The 16359-nt window shown below is 41.3% G+C and overlaps 1 protein-coding gene across 8 annotated transcripts in view; it reads right to left on the bottom strand.

The window, feature by feature from the left end:
* Positions 1 to 16359, bottom strand: part of Dtna (dystrobrevin alpha) — a 255229-nt gene that overhangs the window by 25454 nt on the left and 213416 nt on the right. For 4 of the 8 annotated variants that reach the window (XM_085833641.1, XM_029471847.2, XM_085833640.1 and 1 more), the window contains 4 exons: positions 13159 to 13246; positions 12572 to 12669; positions 9435 to 9548; positions 3255 to 3351 (listed from right to left, as the gene is read on the bottom strand). In XM_085833641.1, the coding sequence (XP_085689767.1) occupies positions 3255 to 3351; positions 9435 to 9548; positions 12572 to 12669; positions 13159 to 13246 (397 nt within the window). Of the gene's footprint in view, positions 1 to 1481; positions 1544 to 3254; positions 3352 to 9434; positions 9549 to 12571; positions 12670 to 13158; positions 13247 to 16359 lie in introns of those variants that run through there. The other 4 variants (XM_085833644.1, XM_085833643.1, XM_085833645.1 and 1 more) reach the window with 3 other exon arrangements.

Here is a 16359-nt window from a genome sequence, read left to right as displayed (position 1 = left end):
TAAAAGCCTTCCAGAATATACTTGGGAAAAGGAGGGAAGGGGTCCCCAAGGAAATGAATTTTAAGGCAAGACAATTGCCCTCTCTGCCCAGAGGGAGGAGGGAGCTTAGATTAGAGCAGCTTGTCTGTTTCTATATGCATGCAAAATAAGAGGCGGGGCAAAGTCTGTTTGCAAAGAGTTATCAAGGGATACACTCTGCCATGATCTAAGTCCAGCAGCCACACCCCAGGGATGCAGGGATGGACAACGGTAGAGGCTACAAATACAGTGCATCTTTAAGACAAGGGAGTCATCCCTGGTGAAAATTTGGCGTCAGTTCAGTAAAGGAATTTTTTCATAATATACAAAATAATGCCGCACATCGTCTTTATTGTCTGAGTTACAGATTGGCTTAACATGTTTCTTTTCTTATTTATTTATTTTTTTTACAGACCTTGGGAATGAAGAGTTAAAAAGTTTCCAGTGTTTTGCAAACATTCTCTGTTACACACAAACACACAGAATGGAAAATAGAAAAGAGCATACAGAAGAGTTAACAGAACTGTTGAGATTGAACAGGTTCAAGTTTCTAATTCACCATGGGTATAATGTGAAATCTTTAAATAACGGAGCTAGGAAACATCATCATACACTTTGCACAGGGTGCTCAAGCTGCTTTTCTTTTGCTCTAGTTTGGTTTGACTTCTCTCGGTGTACGGTTCCTTCTGCTTGCTTCGGAACCTGACTACAAGGTCAAACAGGGCTTCAGAGTATGACCCAGCCCAATGGTCATGATGCCCCTATCTCCAGAAAAATAGGTGTGAATAGGACCTATAAAATCACAGAGCAGAAAGGTCCTCAGGAAGAATGGAAGGGAAGAAAGTTGCCTATTCTTCATAGGATCTTGTTAACCAACAGCTTTGGAGGGAACTAAAGAGGTGTGAAGTGGACAGTCAGCTACCGAGCACAGTCTTACCAGGATTGAACACATCTATGAGCACAGGATGGGTGACATAGCTTATGTTATGTGATGGCAGGGGATTTATTACCCGATCCTTATGAGAAGAGTTTCTATGCCTTTTCAGAGAAATGGAAGCCGAACTGAATGTTCACAGTGTGGAGGTTTGCTCTTGTGGGGCTGCAGCTTGGGCAACAACATTGACCTTTGAGGAGCTCTAATGACTGACCTTCTATCAAGAGAAGGGTCCCGACAATAACCTCAAAGAGCATAACATGAATTTGAAACTTAACACCCTCGAGGATCTGAACAAAACCTTCCCAAGGAATCACAAGTTGTTCTCCCTTCTCAACACAAAACCGCTCTTCATTTGTTGCCGTCAGTAGTAGTGACAGTTGTAACAGAACGCTGAATTTTATAAATCTCAATTCAAGCACTACATTGAAATGGAAGCAAATTAGTATGTTTTTTTTTTCTTTCCAAACTGAAGCAGGAACATACATTAGAGGCCAAAGCAATGAGAAGGTCAGCAGGACAGCAGCCCTCCACTGTTAGTTAAGACCTGCAGTAGGGGACATAACTTACTCCCTGTTTCAGTTCTTCTTCCTACAGAAAGATCGAATCAATAACAATTAGATTACCCAGGGTTCCAACCAGAGCACGTACACAGTGAAGGAAGAGACGGGAGGTATTAACTTGGCTTCAAACACCTCTCCTGGCCTCTGCCAAACCTTCACTTCAGTTCCAAGCCTATTTAGGTATTTGAGACAACAGACCCATTCCTTTCCTCTGTGTCTGATCTGTCTATCCTAGTATTAGTATGTCTTGGTACAAAGTCTGGGTTCAGCTGGGCAGGCTTAATCCCATGGTGGCTGCTGACCAGTAGACTCCTACCTCAGCACTACTGTGGAAGGACCATACAAACAGCAGCAGAGAGATTTTTCAAAATTTCCTGCCATTCGGGGAAGGGCAAGATGGGCTCAGATCTTTATATCTGATGTGTTTTCAAAGGGAAGCAGAAAAGAGATTTTCTGTTGCATCAAATGAGACAATAGGCTAGAAACAGCAGCAGGTCACTATTGATCTAGTCTTACCACAGTACCAGTCAACCCAACCCCCAGTTCTATACTTCCTGTGTGTAACACACTGGAAAGTAAACTTTGTTGAGTAACAATAAAACATTTCCCAAATGGATTATTAAACACAGGACTGATGGCCAAAATGTTGGCTGAGTTATAAAACAAAGCAAAGAAAACAAAAGAAAGAAATGTTGCAAGTAGTTTCTGGAGCAGAAAGCTTCACAACATTGTTGCTAAAAGGAGCTGAAAGAAAGAAAGAAAGAAAGAAAGAAAGAAAGAAAGAAAGAAAGAAAGAAAGAAAGAAAGGAAGGAAGGAAGAAAGGAAGAAAGGAAGAAAGGAAGAAAGAGAAAGGAAGGCAGGAAGGGAGTAGGAAAGGAAAGAGAAAGTAAATAGAAAGGGCAGCAGAGAAACCACAAACGCCTGGTGTTGAGGGAAATTCAGGGACTGAAAACTGGTCTGAACTTCCTGTCTCACAGTGAATGCATAGGGACATTTCCTCGGGGGTATCCTCGCAGAAGTTCCAGCTGTTGCCTTTGGCACATGAGTTCCTGTTTATACTGGTTCCCACTTATTTCTTTCAGGCCAGAAGAACATGGAGCACGGCAGTACTACAGGATGGAGTGGCCATGTGTCCATCTGCTGCTAACTTGGAAAGTAATTCAGTATATACTCATTAAAAGAGATTGCTACTTCCGATGGAAAAACATTGCCCTCAACAGGACTTTGGTCATTTAATACTTTTTCCTTAGAAGAAAGAGGAAATATCCCATTTACAATCCGTACTTGAGACCCAAGGAAGTCATGTGGTTTGTTGAAGCCGCATGAATGCAATAACATATTTACTATTATTGCCAAGACGCATCAGTTACTATTCCTTAATGTTCTGAATTAGACATCAGTCTCTGTATAACCTCATTAGAATTGTTAAGACTGATTAAAAGCATTTATAGACAAATCCAGTTTTATAATTTTCAAGGACATAAAGAGACTGAAAATAAGCAAAGAACTTGCCCTGCGGTCCTTAGCAGCCCAGTTCAAGAAAGTGAGTGAGAATGAAAACTACTATTGATTGACTGCTAGTCTTTCACAGGCCTAAGAAATAGTTCCATAGTTGTGTTTGTACCATTTGGGGAGAAAAGTCACATACAGCAATTGCAAAAGCCATTGCAAATTATGTGCCAACAATTTAAAAACCACCACAATTGTAAGTCAGAAACACTGCTTTAAGGTGTCTTACCTTCAGGAGCTTCATGAGACCTTCCAACTGGACCATCAGCTCTCTCCGGCTCTCCTGGAGAGCAGACATCCTCTGTTCTAGCTCATCCTTTCGCTGTCTAAGAAAAAAGCCAACACCAGAAAATCATTCAAATCAAGCTAATTCCATTTCCCGATTTTGTGGGTGTGTAGTGTGCCGTGTCTAAGAGTGCATGTCTAGACTTCAATAGTGTTACCAGGTAGGTAACTGTCTTAAAGTGGGTAAATGATTGTAATATGAGTGGGGTACTGTTGTTTGAGAGAAGTCACACTACATTTAAGCAGGATAGAAATCCCTTTTGGCATTTTCATGTTTTGTTTATGGTCTGGCTGGCTTTGGTCTGTACACTTGGCTTCAGAAATCAAACAAAAACACAAAAGTACTGAAAAGGGTCAGCCCTACAAATCTTCAAAATCCAAAGTAATTACTATAAATTCACACAATGTTTTCCATGGCCTTTGGAAATCTGACATAGGGAAGCAATTTAACATCTGTTCTAGCATGTGTGCAATTGGTCCGCTTCTGAGGAGAGCTAGTCATGGCCATACTGGTGATAACCAATCTGAAGTATTTGGTTTGGGCTTGGTTTTACAGAGTGAAGTCAGGATAGCTAAGTTCCCACATGTGTGTTCTCTACGATGAATAAAGCTTGTTTTTGTTTTACAGACTTTCTATTACACTGTCAGCAGAAAGGAAAGCCATCTGCACTCTGTCACTTCTGTTGACATTGAGAGGCACTAGAGGGGAAAGAGACGAAACGGCAGGAAAAGGAGTGTTGGCTAGGCTGAGGGGTGAGGGCCTGGCAGCTCAGCTACCTGGCGCTTGAGACAGGGGACTATAAACTCAAGGCTGCCTGGGCTATCCTGTGGGTCCAAGGGTAGCCTGGATAATCACTTGTCCAGTGGGCAAGAGCCCGTCCATCTCAAGGCGAGAACTAAAGAAGGCCTTGGGCTTAGTGGTAAGGCACTTGCCTATCAAACTCAAGATCTTACGCTCAGTTCCCGGTGTGGCAAATAAAATCACCCGAGAGTTGGGTCAGTGATAAAAGCACTTGTTGTACTTCCAGAGGACCTGGGTTCAACTCCCAGCACCCACAGGCTGGCTTAAAACCATGTGAAACTCCAGCTCTAGGGGATCCAATATTCCCTTTTGACTTCTGTGAACACCATAAGCATGTAGAACACATACACATACACAGGCAAATACCCATATGTGCAAAATAACAAAACTAAATAAAATTAAGAAATATAAAACCATAAACATCAAGTAACAAAATAATGTCATATATTAATACCAGGTTTACCACACTTTGTTTATGGTTTGGCCAGCTTTGGTCTATACTCTTGACTTCAAATATCAAATAAAAACCCAAAGTTACTGAAAAGGACTGGCACTGCAAATCTTCCAAATCCAAAGTCATTCCTATAAATTTGCGTGCAGTTTTCCATGGCCTTTGGAAATCTGACATAGGGAAGCAATTTAACATCTGTTCTAGCATGTGTGCAATTGGTACCCTTCTGATGACACACACACACACACACACACACACACACACATGCACACACACACACGCACACTCACACATATATATTCCCCTTGACTTCAACGGTGTCTTTAGCTTGGATTGGAATATCAGAGTTTATATTTTAAAAATGATTGGATTCCTTAGTGACATGCATTAATGTATACATGCATATGTCTCAATGGTACAGACAACATACTAAGTTAACTTATAGTAGGGTCTGTGAAATAAAAACTGACAGTAAGTGATATCACAGTGAGTTAGGCTGTGACTTACTCAGCTGAAAGATATTTGTTTATAAGGGGACAGGTTAGGAACATAAATCAAACATTTTAAAATATGTTTTTTTATATAGACTCTATTCTTCACAGTGACTTGAAAATGTAAAACTTATAAATATCACAGCCTTTGGTTCACACATAATAATAACACACATGCCCATATTCTTTTCCTATTTACATTTGTACTTTAAGTAGATAGGTGTCTTGCCTGCACATGTGTCTGCCCTCCATGTTTATGCCTGATGCCTCAGAAGCCAGAAGAGGCCCTCAGATCTGCTGGAACTGAGTTACAGATCTGGAGTTACAGATGGTTATGAGCCATGATGTGAGTACTGAGAATTGAGCATGAGTCTTTTGGATGAGCAGTCATTGCTTTTAACTGCTGAGCCATTTCTCTAGCTGTGTGTGTGTGTGTGTGTGTGTGTGTGTATTAGCACTTGTGATTGACCCTTTAGATAGTTCTTCTTTCTGAATCCAGAGGAAGGGAAGCATCCCATATGTTATAGGTTTTCAGCAGCTTATTTTGCTTTCTGCCTCTTGGGCAGAATCTTTCTAATTTGTATGTTTCATCTCATTCCAAAGTATCTCTCAGTGACAAACACCATGACTGTTTTATCAGCACAGTCGCCTCTGGACATTTTCAGCAGGACTTGGGACAAGGGTTGCTAATATTTCTGATTTATTCTTAGGTTTCACCTCATGCTGTTTCTGTGATTTTTAGCCACAGGAGTTCATTGAGAAGGTCAGCGAAGAAGTTTACTATTGCAGGTAAGCCATACTTAGAGAGGTATTTAAAACCTTAGAAAAAGTGAAGCCTAGCCAACGTAAGTCAACTTTATTGTACATTCATATTATAAAAGTAATCTTAAAAACATGGCACTAAACTTTATTAATGTAATTCATAATGCCTCGGTTCAGCCTTCTCTCCAACTCTTTAGAGCAGCAGTTACCAAGTGAAAGCACAGTTACTAATCGGTGGTGTGCTCTTCACGTCCAAGGCAGTCAAACACAAGGACTAAAGAACAACTTTGCTTTCCCTCTGCTAAGTGTAGGCATCTCTAAATGAATGCCTTTTATCCTGAAGTTCTGTTAGATTATTTTTAATTCAATGCCTATATGTAAGAATCTATGTACTTTTATGATAGTATTAGACCAATAACATCATTATATGAATTACATGTGGCATAATAACACTTCCACAGTAACTTCTTGAATTTGAGATTGGACCACAGTTATAAAAGAAAATGTTTGTCTTAGAAGCATATGTATGCATACTTAATGATCTAGTGTCATGATGTCTCCCACATTTATTTCACTTTAGTGAATCTCAGTTTCCACATTTATATAAGGAGCATAAGAGAGCCTTTCTCCCAGGTTTGCTATTGTGTTCAGTGGTAGAGCACACACGCAGCTTATCACCCACTAAGTGTCAGGAGATGGGCACAGAGGAAGCTCTGCAAATGTGGCTTTCAGGTTCCTTGTGGCTTAAGTAGAAAGTGAAACACAGTCATTGAAAAAGGCCATAGAGATTTTAAGATAAAAATGAAATTGAGTATTTGTTAAAGCAAGCCCAATAATTCCTTGTTTTCTCAAGATAAGATTCAGGAAGGGTGGAGTAGGAAAAGCATGGTAAGGACTCCCATGGCTGCCACTCATTTCTGCCAAGTATGTCCACAGTGACTCTGTAAGAGCTCACTGTTTTAGAGCCCTCATGAAAGTCTCAAATAACAAAACCCTAAACAGAATTCCAGGGTTTTATTTACTCAAATCTGAGTTCAGTGTATCTATGGAATCTCTGAACTCTGGAAATGCTTAGCACAGAGCAAGAAGGGGTATCTGACATGTGTGGCATTTGACACAAATATTTAGAGAAGTATCCTTCTAGAGAGGACAATTTTTCCTGCAGAAAAATAATATATAGAATACAGAGGTAGAGAGAAAATAAGCCACTGGGCACCAGGGAGTGCCAATAGTAAAGAAGTGATTGCTGATTCTGATTCTTTAGGAAGAAGGGCTTGTGCTCAGCAGAGGTCATGGGATGTCCAAATTTGAGGCACAGGAGGGTGGTAAGAACTGTCCCTGTCCCATGATGGCTCCATCAGAAATGGAGAAATATTTAGAACAACATTCTCAGTGACCCCAGGCTCATCCCGCCGTCCCCCTAGTCTATCCTCCAGCTGGAACAGAACACTCTGAGAAGTAAGAGCTGAACAGGAGAGCCATCAAAAATGCGTGTGAGAATTCTTCTCCCAAATCTCTCCTGTAAGACTATGACCAGTAGAAGAGATGGAAAGGGTGCTTCAGGTAGACACAAGGTGCTACTCTGATCCTGGCAGACCAAATGACCATCTGGTTCCCATGTTGCCGAATTCAGCTTAATGTCTTTGAACATTAGGTTTAACTTTGAACTTTAGATGGTGGAGGATCTTCATGACACAATCTGGCAAAAGACCATCGTGCAGTCATTCGCTTTTAAAGCATCAGATGAAGATTGTAAAAATCACCACCACTGTTCTCTTCTACCCATCCCCTCCCTTCTAGGAAACAGTGTAGTTGGATGTGCAAGGACTTGTAGTGTCTCACTGGAGACGGAAGAGAAACCATAGAGGTATCTGGAAGAAATTCTTTGGAAGAATTCCTGTTTCCGTTACTTAAGTCATTATGCTATTAATAACTAAGTTAAATAATTATTGATTATATTCAAGTGTATAAGGCAGCTGCTCTACATTAAGCAGCATCTGAAAGTTCTGCTCATCTCCTTTACAGTCAAGCCTTTGATGGGTCTGCTCTAGTCTTAAGTATGGGAGAGAAAGAGCCTGTGGCCTGGGCCAGGTGGGTTGCAGGGCTCCTCTAGTCTTCATGGGTCTGAGGAGCTGAGCTTGGATGGAACCCCGAGAAACATGCATGAAGGCACACAACATGGACTTCATCACAAGAGCAGGAGGAACTGACTGAGTTTAGTCTCTGGAGGAAGACAAGAGGCTTTAACTCTGCCGGGTTTCTATGAAGATACACCTATACTCACACGGCAGGCAGACTCAGCACATAAACCAAAGGATGGGGACATGTGCTTCTCCACAGTTAAAGCTGCCTGTGAAACATCAATGTGCTCCTCACTGAGGGAATCGACTTCTCTCTTATTTGCTCCATCCTTGCCACATCCAAGACCTGAATCCTTGCCACATCCAAGACATGGTGCTAAGACAGTTTCCTAGGAGGAACCTACAATAATACCTACATCGTGCAGCAAGAAGTACTGGGGACAACTGCAGCCCTCATCCAAAGCAGACTCCTTTAGACTTCTACCTGAGATGGCACTGACACCCAAGAGAGTAGTCCTGACTTTTCCTAGTTCCTTCCAACTCAGTTATCCTAAGGTGATTGATTAGACAAGACTAGGTTTCCCACTAATAAAGGAACACAGAGGTGCGACCTCTATTTTAAAGGCAGTACAGGGCATCAGACCCAACCTCTCACATGTTCTGTGTAAGGACTGTACCAATGAGCTAGCTATGATACTTTTAAAAAACATTTAGACAACGTCCTATTATGTTACTTAGGCTAGTCTTGAACTCATGATCTTCTTGTCTCAGCATATCTTTATTGCCTGGAATTCTAGGCCTGTACCACATAGCATGACTCTTGAAGATACGATTTAGAGAAAAATCAGACTCTGTTTTGTGAGCTATATATAAATCTTCCAATTTAGCAACCCTGATGTTTATATAGCTGCTTATGTGTTTGCTTTTAACGAGCACCCATTTTGATAGTGTAAATAAGTAAAAACAGTCAAGTGAAACTTTTTTGTTTCACGAAGATATATTGCTTTTGATCTAAGGAACATTTTGTCTTTTTCCCAGTGTCTGGTAAAAACCAGAGTCTCTCAAAATTGTTCAAATGTCAGTGATGAAGTGTGTTTTATTGAAAAACAAAGATGAGCAGCTATGGTGGTGTGTCAGGACTGTGTGCTGGCTAGCTGCTGCCAGACTGTGCTAAAGAGCTCAAACACTGCAGCTGGGGATGGCTCAGAGAGCCAGATTTCACATCTCTAACTCTTACATGAATGTCAGATAAGCACAGTGCTCCCCTGATAACCTTAATAGTCTTCAGGCAGATGCAGGGGATCCTTAGAGTAAGCTGGCTAGGTACACTAGCCACAACAGTGAGCTCTGGCTGAGTGAGGGATTCTGGGAATGTCGGCAGATGACAGCTAACCTCAGGCTCCTACATGTATGCCCAGATACATATGTACCTGACTGCCTGCATACAGGCCCTCCCACAAGATGCACTTAAAAAAAAACCAAAAATCCAGATCTTAAACATTTGTGTTCCCCGGGTTAATTTGGGTCTTTCTCTTACCTGAGGAGCCGGAGTTCTGCCAGCAAGGTTGGGTTCTGCTGAGCTTTCTCTGGTGTGGGCTGGGAAGCTTGCTCATGTTCTACCCGAAGTCTCTGAATCTCTTGTAAGATTTCTCTTGGGAGAGAGGGAAGGAAAGAACTGGAGTCAGTGGCCTCCCAAGACACTGACATATGGATGCCCCAGGCCAGCAGAACAGTCAAAGTGGGTGGTCTTGTATTTAAGAGCACAGCTGACCTTCTTCATCTGGGGATGCCCTGTAGCTGTGTAGTTTTGCCTATCAGTGGTAGGATGGGTGAAGGGAAGGCTCTCACCTCTCTCTAGCACTTCCAAACAAACTATGCAGGCTGTGCAGTGCATTGCTGTGTGTTTTCCCCAGGACCTATCCTCTCCCCAGTAAGTCATGTGTTGCTGTGGAAACACATCCAATATTGTCGAGGCAACTGTTTGGTATCTCCTATTATTTATGATCACACTCTGACACCACCAGAGACCCATCAATACCAAATGAAAGGTGCTTAGAGAGAGAGAAGAAAGTTTAAATGATGCATAATTAACAAAAATAAATATCCTTAATCTCTTACTGAGAAAAAGCTTTCTTGCTGAAATTATCAGACAAATCCAAAAGTCACAATTTTTAATTTTTTTCTTTACTTTACATCTTCAGTTTTAACAATGGATTGCAAAGAAGGCAGCCTTACAAGGAAAGGCTCTTAAAAAAGATTTATTGTAATTGAGCCTGTGACATAGAGTGCTATTGGTGGAACCTCTGCCAGGCAATGGGATATGTCAGTCTGTTATTGATGCTGGTCTACCCTGCACATGGATGAGTATTAGGGTGGCCATCAGTGGCGTGCAACTGTGCAAGGCAAATTATATGAAAGTAGATTTAAAGCCATTAACTAGGATTATTAGTTATACACTCTTGGGGGGAAATGGAAGTGTCAGCTTTCTACTTAGCAAACTACCCGAGTGCCGGTAAGCGAGCACAAACACCGAGAAAGGAGACTAAGCCTGATGAGCAAGTTCAAGGGTGAGGCAGCTTCCTAGCTTTCAAAAGTTTAAATTGACACAAAATTGTCCATTTTATAGAGCAATACAATAACACAATGCACATGTATAAGAAATAATAAATTAGGCTAATGTACATTTCTTTTAGAGGGAGTGTTAGACTTGTCTAAGTCGGGTAACGGGGTACCAAAGTATAGATAGCAAAGATCAGTCTGGAATTCTATAACACAACAGGGTGGTTATAGCTTTGAATAATAATTTGAGAATCAGGAGGCCTGGGTATGGTGAGAAGGTTGGACTATATCAGTGGCTTTTCCCCTGGTGCTTTGGGGTAGAAAGTTTCTTTAAAGGAATATCTCATGGAAACTCACCTTCCATATAAAGAGGAGAGGGAGCCACTGTGGTTACAGAGAGTGCAGGTCCACCTGCTGCTACCTTGTTTCCCCTCCTTCTTCAGGATTCTGAGGCTACCGAGATCTGAGTTGTGCCACAGAGAGTGCCTGCCTGCATGTGCAGGACTAGGTACTGGTTGGGTCTGCTGGTTTAAGAGGGCTGAGTTCACCATGGATGAGCTGCTCCTCTGGGGTGGGGCAGGGAACGCTAGGAATCATTCATGCCCAAGAGCAGGATAGAGCTCTCTCCTCCCCTTCCCCACCTCACAACTCTCTTCTCTTCTCCTCCTCTCCTTCTCTTTCCTTCCATCCCCCCTGTCCTGTTCCCTCCCCTTCCCTCCCCTCCCGTTCCTTTCCTGCCTCCTCCCCCAGGTTTATAAGCTTGAGCTTAGGGGTGCACAATACAAAACCATCCAGAAACCAGCAGTAAAATGGTGCCATGGCACAGCCTATGTAATTAAAACATTCCCAGCACTTCCTGCTGATTGTAAAACCAGGACAAGCCCCAGATGAAGGCAGATGTAACTGGGGAGGAAGAGATTGGGCCACAAACTGAAGGGGTTCTGGAGGGGTGAAAGGGCAGGTGAGTGGAGCAGCCTAGAGGAAATATTTATGGGTCAGTAGGTGCAGACTTTGTTCCCCTCTGACTGTAAGGGGCACAGCATGGAGCCTGACATGTGTGGGTCAGGCCAGGTCTGACACATCCTCCTGATGCTGCAGACCTCAGTCTTGAGCTGGACATTCTACTCTACCCGTCATTCTCACTCCCAACTGCCCATTTTCTCTTTGTATCAGACAGATATGCGGAAGAAGCAAGAGAATAAACGAAAAGGGGTCCTTTAGTGAAGCCTGGATGTGTTAAGATTGTCATTGGGAAATCTGTGGAAAGTAAAGGGAAGGGTAGAAGCTCTTTGATGGAATTTCCAGAACACTCCACCAGTCGTTACTGTTTTGTCTACTCATCTACTGGTTATGTTATGCTGTCTCTGGCACCATCTATTCACCCTGGACTTAGTCACGTGGACTTCTATTCATCACGGACTTAGTGCTCTCACCAGCACTACCCAGCCCTGGGAAGATGCACTCTGTGTGTTTAGTTAGCTGATTACTCTATCAGAAACATGAAGACATTTTACCACATGCCCCACCACAGATCTTCATTTTTAGCCTTATGGACAGTTTTCAATATTGATATTTTTATTTTCACCCTTCATCTCAGCCCCTTGGATTTACTCTGGGAAGTTATTACCTTTCTCAAAGATTATTTGATTTTTACCTGTACTTCTTTATTTTGTGTTTCATGGCCAAATTTCTTAACATATCCAATGAACACCTCATCTTCTACACAATGTTGACCCCAACTCCCTCAACCTGGACTACAGTGATAAAGCAGAGAATGTTGCCATTGGGGAGAGAGGGGGACAGGATGCATTGCTTTTTAATGTTAACTATATGACATGTAGTAGCGGCCATTGTGCCCACTTTAGAGGATTTCTGAGGTGTGATGGAGGAAAGGCAGTACACATGTTCTATAAAGAACATCTCAAAGCAAAGGCCACTCTTCTGGTTTCTGTCATTCAGAAGCTTGGTTGGCTGCTGTCAATCCTGACTTCGGACCTCTCTTTCCTTAGAAGCCACAGTGTGCCTTAGGAGATGGAAGAAGGGAGGGAGAAGCGATGCCTATCTGGCTTTGTCTGTTGGAAACTAGGAATGCATGAAAGGTCTGTGTAGCCTTACCTGTTCTTGTTCTCTAGCTCTGCAATCAGCTGCCTTTGCTGTTTATTTGCATCAATGGTGAAGGAGATGTCAGGGGCACTCCTCTGCTGTGTGGGCTGCTGTAAAACATGTAGTTGACATTATTTAATATTTGGAATGTGAACTCACATGTGAGATGGGAATCATGGTATATACATACAGGGAAGAAGAAACTATTCCATGGGAGGGGGCGGGCAAGAACAAAAAATTAAATTGCTCTTCCTTCTAAGAGCAAACCATTCTACAGATCTCAAATATGCCTACACAATGTAAACCAAAAACTCCTTTCTCAGGTTCTCCAATACAGAGACCATATTAGGTAAAGCAAGGTATGGGAGCTCCAGTTGGGAATGACACACTACTGTAGAGCTTTTGCTCTGTTCACAATATTTTTAAAGCTGGGAGTACATTACCAAGATACCATGATTATGGCACCAAAGACACAAACAATAGAACAAGCACCAATTCTCTTCTTAACTAGCACCAGGCATAATGATAATCATAGACTAGGGTCATTTGAAGCTAAAGGATCCTGGAGGCCAACAAATGCATCCTTTCATTCTACTTACGGATGAGGAGGATTCTGCTGCCAGTCGTGCGGCGTACCTGGCGATCAGCCTGTGTTCTTCATCAAGCCGGTTTGAACTCTCAAGCATACTATAGAGAAATAGGCAAACAGGATACTGTCAGGTCACTGAGAAGAGATTGATGTTTTCCTATAACTGTTAGGGGCTTTGGGTTTTTCAATGCCAAATATTTTTAAGCTCTCCAAATGTCTCTTAGATTAATGATCTTCAATTTGGGTTCATGACATGATCTGATGTGAGGCTGGGAAGATCAATAATATGTCCTTGCTCAGACAGTTCAATAATCTTATTAAGAAATCTCTGGCCCGTCAGCAGTGGCACATGTCTTTAATCCCAGAACTTGGGAGGCAGAGGCAGGTGGATTTCTGAGTTCGAGGCCAGCCTGGTCTACAGAGTGAGATCCAGGACAGCCAGGGATATACAGAAAAACAAAACAAAACAAAACAAAACAAAACAAAACAAAACACAAGAAAAAAAAAGAAGAGAGAAAGCTCTGGTGAGAAGAGACATGACTTTTCTGATGTTTAAGATATAAACATATTTTTCTTTTTAATTTAATTTGTTTTTAATGTTCTTATTTCATTTCATTTCATAAATAATGCATGTCAAAAAGTGACATTACAAAATATGGAAGTAGGCAGGAATAGCAAAGACCCAGGTGTATTGTTGAGCCAATGACCCCTGCCGGCTGGCACTCACAGAATATGGCAGAGGAAAGGAATCTCATTTCTAATATATGACTTTAAAAGACTGTGGCTACCATTCTGGGTGTTCTGTTTCTTGCTTGTTCTATTATGATACTTGTCTTGAGGGAATCTGGATCCCATGTCATAAATCTGCCGGGATGACAAAGGCCCAAACCAACCAGGAACCAAGAGAATGAATCCCTATTGGTTGAGGCAGTTATTGATCCCAGAGGTAGCTGGACCATCATTCCACAAACATCCTCCAGTCAAAAGCATCTTGCTAAGCCAAGCCCAGATTCTTTCATCAAACTGTGAGATGATGTTTGTTGCTTTAATTTGATAATCTCTAGGGTTATATGCTGCCCTGTGAGAGATGGGTTATATGGCTGTGAATAATGCCCCTTCTCAGGCAATCCATGGTTTCAATTTGCTTTCAAAGACAGAGGATAAAGTGGTGACTCCCAATGGCATCAATAGAAAGTATTTAGTGGCTCCTATCCATTTTTTAGAAAATGCTCACACTAGAATAAGGCTGAGTGAGTCTCTGAAACCAGTGCAAGTATGAGTAGTATGAACTCTCTCATATTTCAGAAAATTTCACCTTCTGAAACTCTTCCCTAAAGGCTATGCTTTAGGTGATGCTAAGGAAAGTTTAATGAGACATAACAATAACACTAATCTTGTTAACAGATTAATCTTGGTTTGTTTTTATACATTGTTAAATGTGTTTAAGACATATACACAGACTCAAGCTTGGAAACTGGTTATCATTCCCAAGAATATTTATATCACTGTCCACTGGCCCTTCTACTTTTATTCTTTTAAATAAAAATAGTAAGGGCCAGAGAGTTTGTTCAGTCACTAAGAGCATTGGCTACTCTGAGGAGGCTACTCTCAGTACCCACATGGTATCTATAGCCAACTCCAGTCCCAGGGGATTTGACACCTTCTTCTGGCCTCTGGAACCAGACACACATGTGGTGCAGAAACATACATGGAGGCAAAACACTCACATACATAAAATAGATAAAAAATGAACTAATAACGATACTCATGATTGTTTATGAAAACACACACTCCTATGCCAGTACCACCAATAGTTTTCCATTCTGAAGACTCAGATTCATAAAGTAATACACAATTATTCTACATGTAAATTTACATATAAAGGTGATAGGCAAAACAGTCTCTTAAACTTTATTTTAAAGTGAGAAGGTGAGCAGATCTCTTCATGTTTACTAAGCCAAGGAGCTCATCTGTGTTTAGTTGAGTTTGTCATTGTAACAATTTTGCCAGGGCATCTGGAACATTCTCCATGGCTTTTAGGTTTGTTCTTACCTACATCCCTTACACCTGCTAACCCTGCCAGTCTTAATATTGAACAGTGCCATTATAGACTTAGACACTCTCTGTGGACTGCAATAAACGAACATTCCAGAATTCCCCAATTTACCAATGCATCTCTATCCGCATACAAGTCTTTTCCTTCTGATGGTACAACTGAGGTAACAGATGCAATAAATGTCCAGCCAACTGCCTGAAACACATCATGGGCTAAAAAGTATTAGCTACTACATTATTTTGCCACTTGATAACTTTGTGAGTCACATTAATGATTCTTGTCTCTTTACAAACTCAGCCCCTGTCTGAACCATGTACAGCAGTTGGTCGGTCTCAAACTTTAAAGTCTAAGCATGCTACTTAGGGGGTGTGAAACTTTCGTTTCTGAATTCTAGTTGCATTGGTGGGACTGACTGAGGTTTAGGGAGTAACCTGAGAATCTGAACTTCTGAAGAAGTTTCAGAAGATTATATTCCTGGTCTACAAGGATCCCTTAGTGGAAAGATCTAGAAGTTCTAAAAATTTAAATAAGACATCTACATACAAGAAATAAGAACCACATGAAATATACACTTTGTGAATATTTGAATGATATTAACATAACTGTTGGATATTTTACAGATGTTTTCCTGAGATAAGAAAATTTTAGAATGCAGAACTTACATCATATTTAATATCAATCCAAAGTCGAGTTGACATAATTTAAACAAAATAAGGCAGAATTACTTCTGTAAAATTGATGTTTGAGTATGAGTAGATATGTATCTCTTTATAAAAAATGTCTGCATTATGCAGGGCTTGAGATGGCCACATTTCTTATTATAGCTTTAGGAGAGAGGGAAAGCTATTCTGCCTTTCCTTTAGACAAATGCCTAACCTACTAGGAGACCATTTAGCTTGATTTGAACATGTCTATCATTTCTGGTTGGTGTATTAGAGAATAACCGCCTAATCCTACATAGTTTGTGCAGGTTAAAATACCTGGTGCTCCAGGCTCAAGACCACCATCCATCTTAGTGCTTGAAAGTGACTTTGTCATGAACACTTGTGAGTGCTTTGATAAATACATTATAAAAAACCTAGTAAAAGTATTTTTTATTATGAATGACCTGCAAGCAAATAAAGTATGAAGGTTATATAAAATGCCTCCTGGCAA

Source organism: Mus caroli, unplaced genomic scaffold (genome assembly GCF_978045245.1).
Source record: "Mus caroli unplaced genomic scaffold, Mus_caroli_1 scaffold_19, whole genome shotgun sequence".
NCBI lineage: Eukaryota > Metazoa > Chordata > Mammalia > Rodentia > Muridae > Mus > Mus caroli.
The sequence above is the reverse complement of the archived record's forward strand: the minus strand, read 5'-3'. Positions and strand labels throughout refer to the sequence as shown.